The following is a 21,231-nucleotide window of genomic DNA, read 5'->3' as shown; positions in this document are numbered from 1 at the left end:
AAGCATTCATAGTATGTAGGCCTACTTACTTTATGTCAGCACATCTATATATCTATATATCTATATATAGATATATAGATATATAGATATATATATGTAATATAATAATCAGTTAATGACCACATCAAACCTCCACACGGGTATCAAAACCAAACATAACAGTATGATACAATATGGCCAACCAAAGCAGAATGATGTATTATATCCTACAGTTTATCAGCACAAATAAGACATGGATAGGTCAAATAGCATAACAGCCTATAAACACACAAATGTATGAGCATTAAATCAAAAACAGAGCACATCAGGCTGCCTTAAGTTACCCATCACATACAGATGAGCACAAAAATTTACATGCATCAGCATTGTGAATACCAACAAAAACAGGCCAGGCTGCCCACAAGGGATTCAGTCCTCATCAACACCCATCACATACAGTGCTAACAGTAAGTAATACAGTTGATTGGGAATAGCCCTTACCTTTAAGCAGAAGCGACCACAGAGGCCTGACTTCAGAGTCTATTGGCTTAGATTTTTTTGTAAATCCAAAATTTGCGAGTAAACTTCCTTGTTTTCTTTTTGACATATCTGTATGCTGAGTACAAAACAGAGAAAAAGGGAATTAGTGAAGAATCACCCTCATGCATGAATCATACCTCAACAATAGCCTAATTTTACGTATGATCCATGATGATGAGGATACAAAAAAATAGAAATGCTTGGCAAAAATAGAATATTGTCAATATGTTAGAGATCCCACCCAAAATTTCACAAATCATGTTTTCAGGGGAGATCATTGCTGATTAAGAGGGCTCAAGCTCCCCCTGGCTCCCCTGTAGTTCGCACCCTGTCTGTTCATTTTTAAATATAACATTTGTAGACCGACACTTATACACAGACCTGTGCTCAAGTGTAAGAGCTGCCTGACATGCCCGCAGATAAATTGGCCGGTACCTCCTGCTGCCAGCTGTTGGTTACCAAGCTATTTCTCAGAAAATTGCTCAGCAGCTTGTCAACACGTACTCGTAATTAATGAGAGTTAACTGATTCCTTATGTAACTAACAAGGGTGTATTTTTAGTCAACAAGTGCTGGTTCAAACACAGCTACCTCTTATACTTCTCCGTGCCCTTTCCCTTCCGTTTATTTTCAAATAAGAAGTTTAAAACAATATTCATATAGTTTCCATTGTTAGACTGGAACACATTTTTTGCTCAGCTTCTACTTAGATGCTACTTGCTTGGTTATTTTCAGTAAACTTTAGCTCTCTGACACAATGTCAAATAAAATTGATATTTTAAATGTCTCAAAGCTACCATTTATTTATTATTGTATTTATTTATTAATTTATTTTGGGTCATCACAGTAGATTGCATCACATTGTACAGTACATTCCTGTGTTTGTGTCCACCTCCTGCATTCCAGCCATGATTCAGGATGTATAAGTCATCACTTGTAAAACATACATCCGTAGCACTTATGGTTTCTTCTCCTAATGGCACAATGCAACAAACTTCATCGAGCTGTGCAGGAAACAAAAACTTCTGCAGCTCTCATAAGCCCCATAAGAAGTTATTACTGTAACGCAGGAGGATTGTCAGGCAGGTTGATCTCGCTCTGCAAATAATCATTAAAATGACAGCCAAGCTTAATATTCTCTGCTAAATCCTTGTGCATACACAGAATGTATTGGCTAGTTGTAAAACAGCATATTAAATGATTACTTGGCCCCCTGTTTGCACCTCAGTAATGCTGCTTCCTTTCATCAAATTTGTCAGCATGTGTGACATGAGTATGAAAACGAGTTAGATGCGAGGTGAGAGGAGAAAGCATTGCAATCATTCCATGAGGAATTTAGTGGGCTCAGATGATATTTTATTAAATGTTGTGTAGACTTTCATAATATTGGATATCACTTGTTTGTGATGTGCCCTCATCTCTATCCCATATGGTTTCATAACATTTATTCAAGGCTGCTAAATGTCACTTAAATGCAGAGCCATTTTTAGATGTTTTATTTCCTGTAATGCTGCAGTGCTCACCTACTTTTAGACCAGTCAAAGCTGCTGAACCCAACTATTATATCACCAAAGCTCTTCAAAAAGAGACACCAAACACATTCTGACAGGTTATTTATTTATTTTATACCATTAAATCATATTTTGAAATAGTAGAATAGTTAGAACTATAAAGTAATACAGAAACGCACTATTAGTCCATTGACACCGGCAACTCTGGCAGCATTCAGGTTCGTGTGCAACTCTCAGTAAGTTTGCATTGATCCACATAACTGACTCCAGCATGCTGTTTGTTTTATGATCTTTGCACACCGGTATGATATGTCCAGACTCAATGAGGAAAAATGTTTTGTAAATGAAAATAAACCTCAGTAAAGAGATATAACACTTTGCCTCTGCTAACTCACTGATCTGCTGGGAAAACATACTTGCCCCCTGTGCTCTGTAAACATCTGTAGCTGATTGGATGAGACCACACACAATGCAATCTGGTTGTTGTAGGATTCCCCCATAAGAGTGATATGGGGAATCTACAGCCTTTTTCTAAGTTTTCTCTAGTTATAGGGCACCAATTTCAAAAATAATTGCACATTTCTACCACATATTTGACCTTGTTTTAGGAAATAATCATATTCACAGTGGTGATTTTTTCCTTTAAGCACTGCATGGTTGACTGATAAATGAATGTGCTCTAAAGTCAGAGGAAACATTACACACTTGGAAGTCATCCTCACATGGATCTGGGCAAAAGCAGAAAACTAGAAAAATATGTCAGGTTTGGGTCTTACTCTCAAATTCTATTTGACTTACAGAGTGTTTTCATACTTGATATTACACACAGTGACGACATTAAATGTTACACAAGCAGCTGCTAAGACCTGATACACCACTGCAGTGTCAAGTTACAAACCATGTAGGATTTTTTTTGCGGGTTAATCACTCAGTTCATGGTTTCTATGAATTGATTGTCCCGAGATTTAGATTACAGTGGCATGCTAACCCCTTTGGTGAAAAAGTGATTTTTTTTTTTGTGACTTGAGAATTAGTTAAATCTTTAGTATGTGTGTGCTGTCATGCTTCACATTGCTTGGATTCCAAACTGGGATGTGATTTAGAAGGCAGTGTTCTTGTTTGTAATGTTACTTAACTTATATCTTTAGTCATGTCTGTTCTGGGAAAACATGCATTAGAAGATAAATGTAGATTGAATGATTGTAGCTGGCCCAAGACGGTGTATGAAGAACTTTTTTTTTTTTTTTATAATACATTCATGAATTTCAAGACTCAATCAAAAATGTAATACAATTATAATATATCTTTAAGTTGTGCTTTGTTTACCATACATGTGATGGATTATGAATTGCTCTTATGATTGAATTTTTATGGTAAATTCATTACGGACATTAGCCAATGGAAAGCAAGGGCTAGTTGTTTGTGTACCAAGATGTGAATGAAAGAGTTTTAATTTATCTTTCAATCAGAATAACTCATTTTATACAAATCACATTTTATTAATTATCATTTTATGGTAATTAATGGGGATACAGAATTAGCAAATGTTTATTCCAAAAGTATGAATCCCTTCATATAACAGACTTCACATCCACTTATAGCAAAACTAATGGCCAACAAGCCAATTTCAAACATTGAAAGGTGTTTGGAACATTTAAAAGATATGTGATACATGAGAGATTTATACCAGAATAAAACAATCCATGTAGCCCACTTTGCCACAGAGGAGAATATGTATATTCAGGTGGTGGCCGATATCGCAGCACACGAGCATGTGTTCCTCTGTCCCCAGCAGGCACGTGGCTGATGATGAGCTGGTGCTGCCAGGCGCTCTTGGCTGATCCTCGTGCCTGTTGCTGATACACCACTACATGGGCATCTCCTCATATACATGTGCTCACCCGCTGCCCCCCACTTGTCCTGTGCCTGCCCTGTTTTATGTCCAACAAGGGAAGAGTTAGGAATGTACTACAGGGTTTTTTCTTGAGTGTAAAATGTTTTATAAATAGCTAATGTCTCACTTTAACATTGAACACAGGCTGAAAAAACAAACAGCTAATTGTTGTTCTCACTCCCATCTGCTCAAACATTTCAAATGTCATGTATGTCCAGTAACTCAGAATAAGACTTTTCACTCTCATACTCGTTCATGGGCAAATTTTTACGTAACAGAACCCACTGTGGGCTCTAGTAAAGTGTAAGAGTGTAAGGTGACCCTCCTCCTGGTACTCAGTAGAAGAGGATATGCTCATTGGGCGTTTCTCAGATGGACTTCACACATGAACTTTAAACAGGAATCTGTATCAGTAAACAGTGAGGCAGTGAGGATTTATTTCATGTGTTATATTGATATAAAAACAATATGTTACTTAGCAAAAAATTATAAGTTACCAAAAAAGAGAGACTTATTTGGTAACTTCTATGCATTTTCCTGACTAGAATATGTGACCTTTCTAACAATTTTAACAATTTTACATGTCATCTTGATCATTTTATAACATCAGGAAGGTCACCAAGGTTGTGAAGACGTTGGCTGAGAGCTGGATGAGATGAAGTAATATCAAGTTTTATTTTTACCAATAACCTTTGCAGCGTTTGCCATACCCATAAACAATGAATTAATGTCCATTTCTCTAAGCAACTAAGCTGTACAAAGTATCTAGACTTTTTTTGGTTAAGGTACAAAAAATTCAAATCCATTTAGTCAGACATTCAGCATCAGTCTTTCTCCAATTTATAAATATTTAGACCATTGCATCAAGCTAATTCCTCTTTTTCTTTTTGGTTTATCCATAAATGTTCCAACTTTTAATATTTGCAAATAGTATTCCTGGGAGAAACATGCATCGCCTCATAAACCGTGTTTTGTTGAGTCTTTAACAAGTTGTCATGGATCGTATTGAGGGACTGAACTGTCCAGATTGCCATGAGATAATATTACACAGCAGAAATAGTACCAGCAAAGTATCTGTTTAAAGAACTCATACGCCTACCTGAGACTGAGTCTTTCCTTGGCCTTCATGTCAGAGGCCTTTTAGCTTTGGCAGTTGTATTAATGCTGATGATGGACTGTGTCCTCAAGAGTGGGTAAAAACTGGAAAGCTACACTACATCATGACCCACATCACACAGTGTTTTTTTTTTAAGTTAGATTTTGGTGGTTTACTACCAGTTGTCATGGCTTGATATTTTTACAGAGAACTGCAAACGGATTATGTGGTCTAACAAGTCTTACTGACACTTCTTAAAAGCCCAGCAAACACCTGGTAATGTTCTATTTCATTAGTCTGTGCTTTCCTAATAATGTCCCCAGGGAGTTTCCCAGAAAGAACCGTGTGATTTTAATTATAAGGAGAAAAGGAATTCTTGAAAGGGAAGCTCCCTTTGAACCCAACTGAATATTAATTAATTGATTATTTATTATTAAAACCTTTATTAAACCTTTACTCTCCTTGTATGTTTAATTATATGCTTGCCTCTAGACCAATTTTACATTTGTACATGTTGGTGGATCTGCTGTGATCTGACGAAAAAGGCCAGTGCTTTGATCTGTTTTTATGGTCATGGTGGGATTTAGGGTTTTCTTTGATTTCCTGTGCTAAATACACATATTTCATAGTACAACTTTTAATTTCTCTGTCTGCCTTTAATGACCCCTGTCTTGACAAAACAGAAGTGTTTCAACTGCCTAATAAAATTCAAATCAGCAGGATATTGAAAGTGTAGAAACACACCTCCTGATAACATAAACTTCATTGATCACATGCATGTAAATGAGAGACTCATGATCATAGTACTTCAGACATTTTTACCTCACAAACATCACCAATGAAGAAAGTATAATTTCACTTGTGTTAGCAAACATTCACCACCACTGACAGAAATGAACTGTAACAGCCTATGATATGACATGTATTGACAAGGGTATATTGTCAGGTTACAAATGTACAGCACTACAACAAAACAGTGATCATATGGGTGGAAAAACATCAACATCATGAGACTCCCTAACGAACCTCCTAATGTATTTACTGTAAATGCAGTGGCTCCAAGCTGATCCACTGTTTTCTGGTTGTTTGTGTACAAAAACAGTGATTGGATTCTCCTGGGGCACATTCTTAAAATTTGATGTGATGCCACCAGTCAGCCTGTTTATCACTGAGTCTACATGAATCAGTGATGTTTCATGAACAGACACGTCATGTTTTTTCTCTCAGTCTCACCTCTTTTGAAATGACCATTATCATCAAAGCTTGATTGCAACAGGGAGTATTGACATTAGCTAATGGCTTTTATGTTTGTATCTATGTTGAGGGACATGTTAACTTTGGGCAAATAACATGACTGACCAGATAAGGCATTGACAGTTCTCATTTGGTGTCCAGATTAGGTTTGATCATGAGAGCTGTTTTTATTGGCAGAAGTTTTGCGGACTTAGTTTTATTCCTCTCGGGTTTCTTTTGTAACTACAATGGCATGGTATCAATGACCCTCTTTAGCTTTACAGTATGAATAGCAGTAACAGTGATCTTCTGGCAGAGAGGAGATTGTGGACACAATTGGACTGCTGTACACTGGTCGCAGCGGAAACAGCGAACAACACACAGCATTGTTTCAGAGTTTGCACTGAAATGTGAGGAGAACTCATCTTTGTCACGGGGGTTATAGGAGGCTGTAGATGGATATTAATAGTGTCTAAGTAATCATTTGACAAATATACCTCCTTTCTTTTCAAGCCGAACCCTCACGCTCATTAGAAGAAAATACTTTTAAGAGGTGTAATTATAGTACTAGAGTAATAACTGTTTTGCAAACTGCTTTTTCAGTAATTTGAGGGCTGTTGTTATGAGTGATTTAGCATTTTGTTTAATCATGCTAGGTTTACTTTCATCATAAAGACCATTGTGTCATTGTGTGAAATCTGAGCTGTAGCTCTAGGAATCCTTGTGACATCACGTACCACAAAAGCAAATAAATTTCAAAGAAACTCAAATGGACCTTGACCTTGAACTATTTGTTTATTTGACAAGGTCTGGACTTGTTTGCCTTGCTCAGTGCTGAAGTTCTGGAAAACAAAAAGAAAAAAAATATTGTCACTGAATCCAGTTTTTAAAAATATTTTTAAACATTTCAGCCTATGATCATTTACAGCTACAGTACAGTAAGTGCTATTCATGCCATGTATGTATTGCAGATGTTTCAGTGAGTGAATCAAATGAGTGAATAAATGAGGTCATGACTGTTGAAAGTCACTGACAACAGTAGAACTGGGTCAGTGTTATGCAGTTGTGGAATAGACAAATACTGAGTGTAAGAATTCATTGATCACAGACTTTTAAGGAAACCTGTTCAGTAGAAAACAATAAAGCAAAAAGGTGCAGATATGGGGGTATTATTTTAGTAATATTATTTGCAAATGTCTGCTCCCATACATAGGCTGATTAGTTAGCAACAAAAGTCAGGGAATGCTAAACAAAAACAATATCCTTACCATACTAATGTGAAAATGTTGTTTTTGATCATATATTGCACATTAAGTGATGTTAAAGCACCTGAAAACAGTAGCCTGGCAACATAAGAAAATAATCCCACAGTTGTCATGACATTTTGTGTCAAATGTTGCTCAATCCTGATCGAAGCGCATGACATCCCAGCCCACTTCAAAACACCAAGAAGAGCGCAGACCAAAAAAAAAAAAAAAACAGAAATCTTTCAGAACTGTCAAACTGGCAGAAATCTTTGTGTTCATATAGGACCTATTGCTCATAGTAAAAAGCTGACTGAGAATTGTTTTCAGGGCCTTTAAACACACAAAGTGTGCATTTTCAATGGTGTGCAGAGTTCATGGAATAATGTATCTTAAACAAACAAACCCCCACATCTCTATGTTTGTGACTCATGTCCTTTCTCCCTTTGCCCTAGATAATTATATATTCTCTAAAGGATCTCCTTCATTGAACATATACAAGCCAAAAAGAGTCTGTTACAACTTGGATAATGGAACCTGCTCAGTCAGAAATGAACATCTTATCCAATGGGAAAAGTCATGACCTCAGAGATGATGTGGGTGTGCCAATGAAGACGTTGCTAGAAGAGGATCAGTGAGTATTCTTCCTTAATTCCACACACAGATGAATGGCTGCCTTTTGTTGCTTAAATACTGGTAATGGCATTTTAACACAGCATGTGTCAAGCATCTTTATTCTGACTTCTTTCGGCTTTTCTGTATTGGTTATACTTGTGTGAAAACCACATCCTTGTATATATTTACATGCAAACATCAGTGCAAAAAACAAAAGAGAGGTTGAGTACTCTAATGAGGATTTTTGTATAGTTTGATTTGCATCTACATTTCTCCTCATGTTAAGAATCTCCCATTAATAATGACCAGGATAATGGACGTAGTGAGTGACATACAGTATGACTTACTTCCTGCATAATGTCTGCTTACTTAAATGCATGTTTACCTTGTTTTTGTGCTTGCCTCAACGGGTGGATCCTTACACAGAAATGGCACTCAAACAGTCAGGTATGTCAGGGTTTAACTGCATCTTAGCTTTTATGTAAATGATCATTCAGAAGTTGTGTAGACTAGATGTGTTACCATTTTTCAGCAGCAGATGAAGAGACTATCAATTAACAGCCATAAATGTGTCCTCTAGATTTGATGACCCTGATGGACTGTTGGAGAGTGAGGAGTTTTTGCCCAGTGGAGATGGAAAGAAAGTTATTCGCTTCACAGATGTAAGTGAGAAAACCCACATTTACAGAAATACAACAGGAGTAACAACATTCTGTTTGTTGTTTAAATTGGAAATTAAATGCATGTTTTGTTTTTCTTCCCCTCAGTTTGAAGGAAAGACCTCTTTTGGCATGTCTGTCTTCAACCTGGGTAATGCTATTATGGGGAGTGGAATCCTTGGATTGGCCTATGCCATGGCCAACACTGGCATACTCCTCTTCTGGTGAGTAAAGTACACGTATCAAAAAATGCCCATTTCCAAAATATAAACCAGAATCTACTAACTCTACTAACACAGGCAAAGTAGCAGATGTTGACGATTGCATCATTGTAAAGGCAACATAACATGCTTTTTGGGATTTTCTGTCATTTATATACTGTTGTAATGTCAGATGTTTATATTAAACATGGTAAAAGTTTCAAAACTTTTAAAAGCCAGGGCTTCAGCCTGCACGAAACACTCTGTTTGCAAAGTTACCTCTACTTTCCCATCCAGCCTTTACATTAGCCTATATTTTGAGTAAATTATGGGAAAAAGAATACTGTTTGTTTATGTAGCCTTCGGAGCTGGCAGAAGTCTGCCGATGGCCGGCTTCTGGGAGCTAACCAATCAGAACAGAGTGGGCTCATCGTGAGGGGATCCTTACAGAGAGGGATTGCAGCTAAAGAGCGGGCTGCTTTGGTAGTGCTACCAAGAACAAGGGTGGTGCTAGCTACTTATAGGAGTGATGCCATGACATCTTGTAACAGATCATGTCCCATAATATTCATACCCTTTTTCTCAGGCTCTCATCTCTGCCCTCGTTGCCACATACCAACCCCAGAAAGGCCACAGCCCAGAATAACCAAACCTCCAGACCCCATGTGAGGAATCTGGATTGCTCATTTACTTCCTTCTGCTCCATGCAGACTGCTGATCTCAGACCATGACCTTGGTGTTGGCCATGTAGTCTGTGTTTGTGTAGCTGCAGAGAGCAAGTAGCAGGACTGGAAAAGATGATTGCTTCAACACTGAACGCCTGAGCTGTGGAGACAGGAAGTCAGTTCAATACTAGATCTTTCAAAACTTTCAAGTCGATCCAATGAATTGTAATAATTGGGTCAGTGATATTATAGGTAGAAACTATATGTAGTTGGTAACTTCTGGTTTGATGTGGCCAGATGCTAAGGAGATGTGGCCTGCAGTAGCAGCAAGTTATAGTTCACAAAAAAGCCCTTCTTGTGAAAAATATACAAAACCACAGCCTTTAAAAAGGTACATATGTAATACAGTTGCAATAAATCTGCACATACTTCACAAACCTTTATGTGTCAACTGCTTGTATCTATAAGGCCAACACACTGAAATGAATGACACCTGGTATAAGATGCACAGAATGCACACTGTAGGTTGTAGGTTCTGATGATTTAGCAGATGTTGGTAAAATGTTAAAATCCTCCAGCATGACGTTTAATACCAAATGCCATTTCATAATAATTTAACAAAACGGCTAAATTCAGTGTTCAAACTCAACATTCTGACTGAAACATGCATGTATATTCAAAAGGCCGTAGTTAAGAGTGCGTTATCAGGAATTCATACAAAAACACACCTGAGAAATGATCGATGGACTTCTTAGACAATTGTTAACATGAAGTAGAGTTTCCCCACTCATGATACAGTTATAATAGTGTTTCAGCAAGGTGCTCAGGTTGATTAATTTGCCTAGAGGATGCTGGATCTCATCAGAATCAGCTTTATTGTTATTGTTCAAGACAACAAAATATTGTTTATAATATAGGGCAGCTCCCAACACATAGCATTAATAAAAAAGTAAGCACTTAAAACAAACCATTACAATAACAAATAACCTAAACAATTTGTTGAGCTGTGGCAAAGGTTCAAAAAGCTTATAGTATAGGCAATTTTATTCATATAAAGATTATTAACCAAATGTATTTATTCAATACCCAACTGCTACAGATACTTTATGATGTAGCCTCTCTCCAAATGGGAAAATTGGCTAGTATAGTCTTCTTATTTTCTGTTTCATCATTAGAACCTATTTTCATTGTAACGCATTAATCACCATCATGCATAAAATGCAATGGTTTTTTTTCCCCTGATGTCTTTGGGATTAAATGCAGCAAGCGCCTCTTATAAAGGGAACAGGCTAGACACATTTGAAAAGCTTACACACAGTCGAAGTTTTACCGCTAATAACTGTTCAGTGGATTCTCTGCCTACAGACATGGGTCAGATGGAATGATCCTCACCTCAGTTGTGGCTACAGAGTGTTTATCTGTCTAGAAATGCTGGGTAGAAAAGGCCTGGGAAAGGTGATGGATTTGGGATCCCCCTGTGACCCATTAGGAATGCTGAAAAGAGAGCACTGTACTGACTTGCTCAGGGCTCAGTGCTTCTGTAGGAGGGGTTATAGGAAATAACATTTTCATTCATGTGTAGGACTATTGACATTCATCAATGGATGTTTATATTCTATTATGAAAATAATTATCATTTCAAGAATGCATCTTCCTGTTTCATGCTAAATTTTTGTTTCAATAGTTGGTATACTGTTACAGTAATACAATTGTCTTATTTGAGCAGTTTTTAAATCTCATGCAATGGCAGGGAATTGACAAAGTGGAAAACCAGTCACTAGTGCTGCCAGTGTAGTTAAACTTCCCAAGTCAAATGAAAAGATGGTTTTGCATCTAAAGAGATATACAATACATACAATACATGACTTAATGCAAATCGGTCAATGTAATAAATAAGGAAATGGATAGAAGAGGTATACCAGGATTATAAAAACATAGGGAATGTAGAATGTGGTTTATTATAACATACAGGTATATAACTTCCCCTTTTGCATTGTGTCACAGGTTTCTTCTGTCTGCAGTAGCAGCCCTGTCATGTTATTCCATTCATCTGCTGCTCAAATCCTCTGGCATTGTGGGTAAGCCTGTCCATGACTCAACTTGTTGTAAAGAAATAGTAGTTATATATCATAGAGTACAGTCACCAAAATGATATGGAGACTTGGCATACTGATCAGGGACCATATAGGAAACCGTAGAAACCATGCTTGATTTCAAGCAAATGAATTACAAAAGGGGCATGGATTAAAAGTTAAAAGGGAGTTATAGTCTGCCTGGTATAACCAAACACACAGGCATAGACACACAAACACACACACACACTGTAGCAGTCAATTACATTTAAATTGTTGTTTACATGACAGGATGATTAGTACTGAAGGAAAATTAATGAATTCTATAATTTGGTGTGTGGCAAACAGGGAAAATAACACCGTTTTTTTTATTTATTTACTTTTTGAAAAGTGTTTTATTGTGTTGGTTCAGAGGGACGTCTCAGCCAACGTAATTGACTGGATATTATTGCTTGTAATCCACTTTCAGGAATTCGTGCTTATGAGCAGCTGGGGTACAGGGCCTTTGGCACTCCAGGAAAAATGGCTGCTGGTATTGCAATCACCCTGCAGAATATTGGAGGTGAGGAGCCACTGTGTTTGCAAATATGTCGACTGTTTGCAAACCCCCAGTAGCAGCAAACATTAATTATACGCCGTTACATGGCTTAGAGTTTATATCCCCCCTTACCCACCCAAACACATGTCCATGCCTGCTTTGCTTCATTACTTTGGCTTTTGTTCATTGGTATACATCTGTGAGTATGCAACATGGAAATGTCATAAGAGCAAAGACCAGGAGATCTGATGACAAACTTATAGAAAAGCTGTTTCATTGGCTGACTGTTTCTGACCTAAACTGGGGAAATACTGCTTCCGTCACTCATGTTTCCTTTGTTGGCCTGAACATAGTCACATTTTAAGGAATGATCCAGTGATTTAATATTGCACTCTCATAAAGTTGGGGGGGAATCAAAGTAGCAGAGGCCAAGATATCCTGACTTCTAGTCCCTGGTATGGGTCAGAATCACTGGAAACCTACATTTCCTATAATGCATCTGCATGGCATCTTTCATTAGACCTTATAAATGCCCACTTCTTTAAAAATGACATAATCTGGGCCATTTTTTCCAACTTTCAAAAGGTCACTCCAGAACCACAAAAGACATGATACTTCTTGTTTTCACAGGCTGAGTAGTATTCCTCATGAAATGTTCCCCACTGATGATGGAGTGCCCCATAAATATCTGAAACTAGGGGAATAAACCCAGGTTGCTAAAAGTCTCAAATTCTCAAAGAAACCAGACCCCAGTGTCCTCAGCAGTAGCTGCCCTGTCACTTACACAAGCACAGGGTGATAAGTATTATTGTGCCACAGCTTATATGGTGTCTATTTGTTCTATATGCCAGCCTTGGCCAAGCATTTTCCTATTTTCTCTGTCTCATCTTTTACAGCTATGTCCAGCTACCTGTACATCGTGAAATCTGAGTTGCCGCTCGTCATCCAAGCTTTCTTGAAGGCAGATCCCAACTCTGAGTGAGTATTATCCTTAATGTTTATGTCATATTTATTTATGTGCATTATCAACATCTCTGTTAGTGAACAGCACATGATTCCTGCCTGCTGCTGGTCCAGAGCGCAGACACTGTGTCAGGGTCAAGGGGCTTGTGACAGACTGTAGGCAGCAAATATTCAGTTTGCACCAGTCATTGATTCAGTGTGGGGGTGTGATGAGAATGGAAGCTTGTAATTGGTGGAGTGATGAGGGGGCCATGGTATGGTATCTGTCAGTTATGTATACACACAACATAAACCCTCACTGCTCGTGTCAACTTCTGCAGGCAAGCTGCGTGCATTTCAGAGTCATGCCACAGACACAGACACTCTGCATAAGGCCATGGTGGGGGCCTAGGTAGATTCCAGCTACTGGTTCAAATCTAAAAACAAACCTTGCGCTGAAAAGGGAGCTGTAGCCGCAGCCGCAGAATTTCCTACCATGGTCTGTCAGGCCTGCAAGATTTAGAAATCACTGCCAACTCTTTTAATCAGAAATTTCAGCAGTTCATCATATCACTCTTCATTGTTCCAGACAGTTATCTCAGCCGCTCACACTCAATTTGATACAGAATATAGGGCACAATTTGTGTTAAACAACCTTTAGACAAGATATCCATAAGCATTTGGTGTAACCTGTCTTTCTTGTTGTGGCAATTTTGTTGTGTTGTTTGTTGTGTTTGTGTGTATTTATGTCAGGGTCAGAGGCTTAGCTACAATCAATATTTGTGTTTCCTCACACACACACACAGACGCAAATAACAGCAGCAGGTGGTGTGACACAAGTGCCAAATTCCGAGGCCAAGCATAAGGACAGGTCAGCTCAGAGCCAGCTCTCGACAACCGTGACACACACTGTTAATTTCCACTCGACGCGCCTCTCGATGTTCAAATCCATTGCGTCAGGAGAGCAGAGTGGAATGAGGGGCGGGTGGCGGGGCTTGGACTTTATTTATGACCTGTGGCTCTTTATATAGAGAGCAATGACGTGTGGCTGACGGACAGACTGGTGTCTTTCACTTAAGATATCCTGGGGGAAGATAAAAATTGTTTCTAGCGATACATGGAGATGTATTGCACATGTATGAGGATCACCAGGTAAAATATACAGTTTGCAGTGGAGTCTTATCATGGTTACACAAAGAGAGGTTCAAATATTTAGCCCTTGAGTCAAACTTAAGTTACTTAAATGAGAACTTGAAACTTGATTTTTTTGGTTGAGCGCAATGTTTTTTTACTTCTTCTTTCCATTGTTAACACAGGAATATTGATTATTGCTGCTTCAAGTATTAAGACGTCTCAGCTATGCAAAAAGCACCATTATTTGAAAGTTAAATGTTCTCAGTGACTTGAGACTTGATTCAAGACACTTTTATGACTTAAGACTTGACTCGGAGTCAAGGCTTGGATTTGCCTCAAGTCACTTGAGACTTATCTTAGATTTACTTACCTCAATAGATTTAAAAACAGCTCTGAAGTCATCAAAGCCACATTTCACCTCATATGTGAAACCCACTCATCCAAAATGATTAAGTCATCATGACAGATCAGCAAAGAACACCATGACATGAAGCCAGTCAGCAGTGAACCTCTAACTGCATGCAAGCACCTACCAACATGAACCATGTCCACATGTGTTAAGAATGCACATATATATGTCCTGTAGGGTATTCATATTATATGAGGGAGTTATGTTTTATGAAGGGCATTCACAGGATGTTTGTGTAAAGGGAGGACAGGAGGACACCCTGGATCGTAGAGGAAGCAGTGCTAAGATTGGATGTGCCATTCCAATCTCACATGCTTTGTAGCCTTGATCCACAACCTTTTAGCGATGCCCTCAAGAACACTATTTTTGGGGTGGCTGTGTGTATATGAGATGGGGTGATATTAGAAAAGAAAGCGAGGGACTGTGATGGCAATAAGCTGACATTGATAATATTTATTGACTTTTTCAGAGCTGTGTTGTTTAGGTTCTGTCTCACACAGGCTCTGCCCTCTACTGGACTCTGCGTAATACTCGCCTCCAATCACACGCACTTAATCACCCACTAAAATTAAATTTTTTTACGCAGCTGGCCAATCAGAACGTGCCTACTGATTCCGTGTTTCTCACACAGTATATAAGGCAGCACCTCCCTGCCACTCTCTTCAGCGATGGTCAATCTGCCCACTGATCCTCCCTCTCCATGGATGGAGTTGCCGCTCCGGCAAGCTAGTTTCTGCCCATTGTGCCCCGCCTTCGTTGCCACCATCCAACATCTCTTCTGCTTTTCCTCAGTTGGGACCATGCAGAAAGCAGCATGATGCAGCCACTGCTCTGCGTTTACTGCCAAGGACTTCCTCCATTTCAATGCTGGCAATGGTGGGACCATTTTCGGCTGTAATGTCTCGCTCTACTGTGACGAGAGCAACCCAGAGCTCAAGACGATCCCTGTGTCAATGACTCGTCCCACGCTTTGTCTGGTGCCAAACCGCTGCTGCCGCTGGATACCTGGGTTGAGACTTTTCCAACTACTTCACAGATAGATGATGACATCATCCTCTCGTCTGTGTCTGCAATGTCACTGACCTTTGGAAAACCACCTCCAACTTCAGTTCGCTGTGATTTCCCAGAGGTTATGGCCATGGCAGTGGGGTGTGCAGGGCTCACACTGCCTCCGCCTATCCTGCTTAAACTGATAAGCCATCCACATTAAGGCTTTTACGGCCCAGCTCATTTGGTTCAACCAGCCTCTGTTTCACCTCCTCTCCTAGTCGTTTGGCAGTGTGTCAAGGTGTCCAAGACGGGGCTGCTGAAAATGAAGTCACCAGTCGCAGGACTTATTTCCTCCCTGAGAGTGCATTATAGTTATTATGTATTTTAACCCAAGCCATGATCTTTCCCTATCCCAAACCAAGTGGTCTTTGTGCCTAAACCTAACCAGACCTTAACCATTCAACCCTTCAACATTCAACGTATCCATGTTTTGAAGAAACGTTCAATGCCAACTTTTTGTTCTGGCAAGGCCATCGCAGCCCTCCTGATTCCTCACCCGGCTGGCTTTCAGTGAGCAGGAAGCCACTATTGCCGCTGGTGCAGGATAGGGACATGCTGGAATATTTTGAGAATTTTTTTCTGGCTGGGTACGCAGCGGACTATGGCAGCTAACACCCTGGGAGTTGTTACTGCCCACTCTGGTTCTCCCTGATGCCACAAGATGATCCACCCCTGGGGATGGACGTGTTTGCACACACGCCATGGCCAAGGAGGCTACTTTATGCCTCTCCTCCTCTTCACCTCATTCCCCCTCTGCTGGAGAGAGGGAGACAAGAGAGACTGTTAGTCATCCCGATTGCCCCAGACTGCCATTCATGGTATGCAGAGATGACCCAGATGTTAGCAGCCCAGCACTGGTCCATTGTTCCAAGTGTGGGGGCCTTTGTCCCAGGAGGCGGGCTCGATAGGCATGCTGGCCATGTTGGGCCAACTTCCTCGGGCTTGGCTCCTGAGAGGGACAGGCTGATGCGGGCTGGACTGTCTGCACAGGTGGTGCAGACTGCCCAAGAGGCGAAAGATGGATCCACCATTGCTTGCTACAAAGCAAAGTGGTAGATGTGCAGTGAGACAGGTTCTCTCCTTTCTACAATATCTGGTGGGAAAGAGGCTGTCACTGTTAAAGTGTATGCAGCAGCTGTTTCCCCCCATCATGAGGGCTCTGGTCTTTGCCCACCCCCTCATGAAATGTTTCTTACATGGGGTTAGGAGACAACAGTCAGTGATGTGTGTAGTGAGTGATCCCTATGAGCCTCTGGAGCGCTCCTCTCTGAAGACGTTGTCATTCAAGACAGCTTTGCTGCTTGCGCTGATCTCAACTAAGAGAGTGAGTGAATTGTGCACCCTGTCAGTTCACCCCAGCTGTTTGCTGCTTCATGGTGACCACAGTGGTGCTATTCTCAGACCGAATCCCTCCTTTGTTCCTAAGAACATAAGGAGTTAATTTAGGTCGAGAACTATTCAGCTCAAGGTGTTTTGTCCGCCACCCTATGGGGAAGCCTGGGAGGCAAAACGGCACTTCTTGTGCCCAGTATGTTTGTTGCTATGTTATGTTAAACACACGGCCCCCTTTTGGTGCACTGAACAGCTGTTCATATGCTATGGAGAGGGAGTGGCCGGTAAAGCCCTATCCATGAAGCGTCATATCATATCCCAAGCTTACAGGCAGGTGGGTAAGGACCCCCTCACTGTGGTCCAAGTGCATTCCACACATGGTGCTGCCTTATTCAGTGGGGTGAGTGTCGAGGACATATGCATGGTAGCATCATGGTCTACACCTTGTCTGTTCATAAGGTTCTATCTCTTGGTCATGACAGGCTCCCTTTCAAGGTCTGTGCTCGCAGGTGTGACTCAGGACTTGGAGGGTGGAGCCTGTGTGAGATAGAACAAAGGTTACGATATTTTAACCCTAGTTTTATAAGCACAGGCAGAGCCCTCTACCTATAGACCCTGCCACTCCTACTGGATGAGAGTGGCAGTGAGGCGCTGCATTATATACTGTGTGAGACACATGGAATCAGTAAGCACGTCCTGATTGGCTGATTGTACATGCAAATTTCAGTGGGAGATTGCATGTGTGTGATTGGAGAAGAGTATTACCCATAGATTCCAGTAGAGGGCTCTACCTGTGCTTAGCGAACTAGGGTTACAAAATCGTAACCTTCGATCTAGTGTGTCCTCCTTTTCTCCTACTGTCACATAAATCATCCGTTATGTAAGAGTCTTTTCCAGTACAACCGTCTGGAGCAACATAAGCAAACACGTTTTTTCCACAACCTTGCAGTCAAGGATGTCCCCAACAGGTTGCTGTCTGGCAACTCGTTAGATTTTTAACAACCTGATGTCATTCAGACAACTTCTCTGAGACTATTTTGTGAAATTCCAGTTATACTACAAGACCAAGTTACACCCAAATGTGTAAACCAATTTCTGACCATCTTACACTTTCCAATCTATTTCTGTCTCTGTCCCCCTGTGTACTGTGTCTCTGTGCCAGTGTTTAAAATATTGAGCTCACCAAAGTAAACTAGACTTTTTTTTTCTCCAAACAGTGTGTGGTACTTGAATGGAAACTACCTGGTCATCATGGTCTCTGCCAGTGTCATCCTGCCTCTGGCTTTAATGAAGCAGCTCGGTGAGAAAACTGTTAAAGTTTCTCTGTGATCATTGTATGTTTCCATCCATCTGAAATTAATTGTAAGACATTTTATGCCATTTTTATAACCTACATATTTGACTCTCACAGTTAGACTTTTGTCATGTGTGCAAGCTGCATGCAGGGGACACGTTTGTGGTCCTTTTCACTAAAGACACCTTTCCAAGAACCTTTTTAGGACCAAAATTTCTTGCATTTTGACTACATATACCTGGTTTCAGTTTTGGTTATTGGGTTGTATTTCCTGCCTACCAAATATTATTCAGTGATATTCTTGCACTTCTCTGGCTCTTTGGAACATTTTCTATTTTTACTCAATAGCCTGACACAATTTTCAGATCTGCATGCATTACTGAATTAATTGTACTTTTGCTCTTTTCTACGGTATTTTAAATCTTAACATTTTACTCAAGTACACTTATCTAACACATGAGTTTGCAGGTTGTTTTCAAGTAATTCTTTCTACCTTTAGGATCTATTAATTAAGAAGTTTTATTCTGACTTTGAGCCAACTTACATAATGACATTTTGATGGAGTATTTACCTCAAAGTCAAGTAATTAGTGTGTGTTTTCATCCCACCACTGGCAGTGGAAGCAGCAGGTGCCCAATTAGACATCATTTTCCTAGAGATGAGATCCTAAGCTATTCATTACCACAAGAAATAACCATGCTGTTTCTTCTCTCAAAGTGCTGTGAGGTCATTTGAATGGGGCATTTTGGGGAGTATTGACTTTGCAGAAGCCTATTGACTATTTGTGTAATTAGTAGAGTTTGCAGGTGTCTCAAACAACACATGAGGACCAAATGGAGAAGTTCAGTTTAAGGAGAAGTCACACAAATGGTCTTTTTCTCTCTCTTTTCAGGTTACCTCGGCTACACCAGTGGTTTCTCTCTCAGCTGCATGGTGTTCTTTCTCACCGCTGTAAGTTGTTCCAGCTCACATACAGTGGCATATCATCACAGTGACTCTTTACAAGGAGCCTCATTTGTTCTGGCATGCCACCTTGGCACATATCTTATGCACTTTCCCACCCTTGTCTCTATTTTCAGTGGTATGTGGCTTGGTTTGATAAGGTGAATATAAGAGGTGCTTAGTGACATCAAAGGTTGAGAGTAAAACTTAAGTACTTAAAGGCTGAGTCACCCTAATCTGATGTGAAATGGCCTTTTTTTTTAGCTCGGTACTGATCACTGAGAGCTTTGTTTACTGACTCTGACACGTCCCGTCGGTCTTTCTTTTTTTTTTTTTTTGATTATACCCTTGCTTTTCCTCCCTCCTTTCATGTCTCTCCGCAGGTTACCTATAAGAAGTTTCAGATTCCCTGCCCCTTCGAGGAGTTCTCAGCCAACAGCACCTCTGCGCTCCACAGCCTGAACATATCAAGCCATAGTCACGAGTACAACAACGACCTAGTTCATGAGGACGACGATTCCCACTGCGGCCCCCGCATGATCACCATCAACTCACAGGTAGGCCCGCATAGCTGAGGTGACCATACAGTGAACTCTTACTGGGAGTCTCAGTTGCTCTGCTAATCACAGAAAGTCATGTGTTTTTTCAGACAGCATACACCATCCCCATCTTGGCTTTTGCCTTTGTTTGCCACCCTGAGGTCCTGCCTATCTACACTGAGCTCAGCAAGTGAGTCACCACTCTGTAACCTGCAATATTTGATAACATGTCAGTGCAGAATGTGACATTCACATGAACTTTAACTGTCATATTTCAGTCCAACACAGAAGAGGATGCAGAGGGTGTCCAACATCTCCATCTTTGTCATGTACTCCATGTACTTTCTGGCAGCTCTCTTTGGCTACCTGACCTTTTATGGTGAGAGAAATTGCCCCTGACGCTTCTTTTGGAGTTCATGTTTGCAGTATTAAGAAATGAATACAAATGTTTATTCCCAAATCAGTATATTTAGTGCACTGATTATTTCTCACTGTCAAAAGATACACAAGAGAAAAAGACAGGCAGCTCTTTGGTACAAAAAAGAATAGTTTAAGTTGCTTTCTTCATTGCTTTCTTGCAATCTTTATCAATCAAAAAATTAGAGGGCCCAATTATAAATGTGAGAGGTGTCTGCTTGAAAGACTTAATTATTCAGAAAGGTGTAGTTTTCTATTGGTGGTGTGCTTGTTCAAAATGAGTTTAATGACTCAGTGCACAGTTTTGCTCACAAGCAAAACTGTGCACTGAGACAATCTCCCACACAGGTGACCATATCAGAGAAAGTAATTTTGGTCAGCAGGAAAATCTACGTGGTCTCTTTTCTAATGGAGCTGTAATTTTTGATTTTGGCTGATCTAAAAATCTTGCCTAAGACAAGTTTAAAAAAAATGTATTTATCTAATAGCCAATTAGATAAAATATCCAATCACTATTTTCAGAAAACAGAGTCACCTCAGATTTATAATTAATTTACTAATCACTAGTTTTTTACTGATTGTATGTTTTGCTTGGTTTTGTCCAGTAATATAAAGATAAACATAGTTATTTATCTAAATTAAAGAAAAACAAATAACTGACCAATATAAAGTATTCATTTCTCTTCTACACAAGCTCCCTCTTGTGGTATCTGTGTGTAATAATAGTAATGCTGATCAGGAAGGTATTACTGAGTGATGTTCACATGAGAAAACATGTTCTCTTTATATTCCTACAGACAAGGTGGAGCCTGAACTGCTGCACACATATAGCCGGATTGATCCTTATGACACGTTGATCCTTTGTGTGCGAGTGGCTGTCCTTACCGCTGTCACTCTGACTGTCCCTATTGTGCTGTTCCCTGTAAG

At 39.9% G+C, this 21,231-nt stretch overlaps 1 protein-coding gene across 2 annotated transcripts in view; it reads left to right on the top strand.

The window, feature by feature from the left end:
* The window catches only part of slc38a3b (solute carrier family 38 member 3b), a 29,579-nt gene that overhangs the window by 3,994 nt on the left and 4,354 nt on the right, over window positions 1–21,231 (top strand). The window contains exons 2-14 of one of the 2 annotated variants that reach the window (XM_067587109.1): window positions 7,952–8,130; window positions 8,538–8,558; window positions 8,692–8,773; window positions 8,879–8,994; window positions 11,640–11,713; window positions 12,177–12,269; window positions 13,142–13,223; window positions 18,330–18,412; window positions 19,299–19,357; window positions 19,732–19,905; window positions 19,998–20,077; window positions 20,166–20,266; window positions 21,102–21,226. In XM_067587109.1, the coding sequence (XP_067443210.1) occupies window positions 8,027–8,130; window positions 8,538–8,558; window positions 8,692–8,773; window positions 8,879–8,994; window positions 11,640–11,713; window positions 12,177–12,269; window positions 13,142–13,223; window positions 18,330–18,412; window positions 19,299–19,357; window positions 19,732–19,905; window positions 19,998–20,077; window positions 20,166–20,266; window positions 21,102–21,226 (1,194 nt within the window). In that variant the 5' untranslated portion in view covers window positions 7,952–8,026. The remainder of the gene's footprint in view (window positions 1–7,951; window positions 8,131–8,537; window positions 8,559–8,691; window positions 8,774–8,878; window positions 8,995–11,639; window positions 11,714–12,176; window positions 12,270–13,141; window positions 13,224–18,329; window positions 18,413–19,298; window positions 19,358–19,731; window positions 19,906–19,997; window positions 20,078–20,165; window positions 20,267–21,101; window positions 21,227–21,231) is intronic. The other variant, XM_067587110.1, reaches the window with a different exon arrangement.

This window comes from Thunnus thynnus, chromosome 4 (assembly GCF_963924715.1).
Source record: "Thunnus thynnus chromosome 4, fThuThy2.1, whole genome shotgun sequence".
NCBI lineage: Eukaryota > Metazoa > Chordata > Actinopteri > Scombriformes > Scombridae > Thunnus > Thunnus thynnus.
This window is presented reverse-complemented; position numbering and strand designations above follow the sequence as displayed.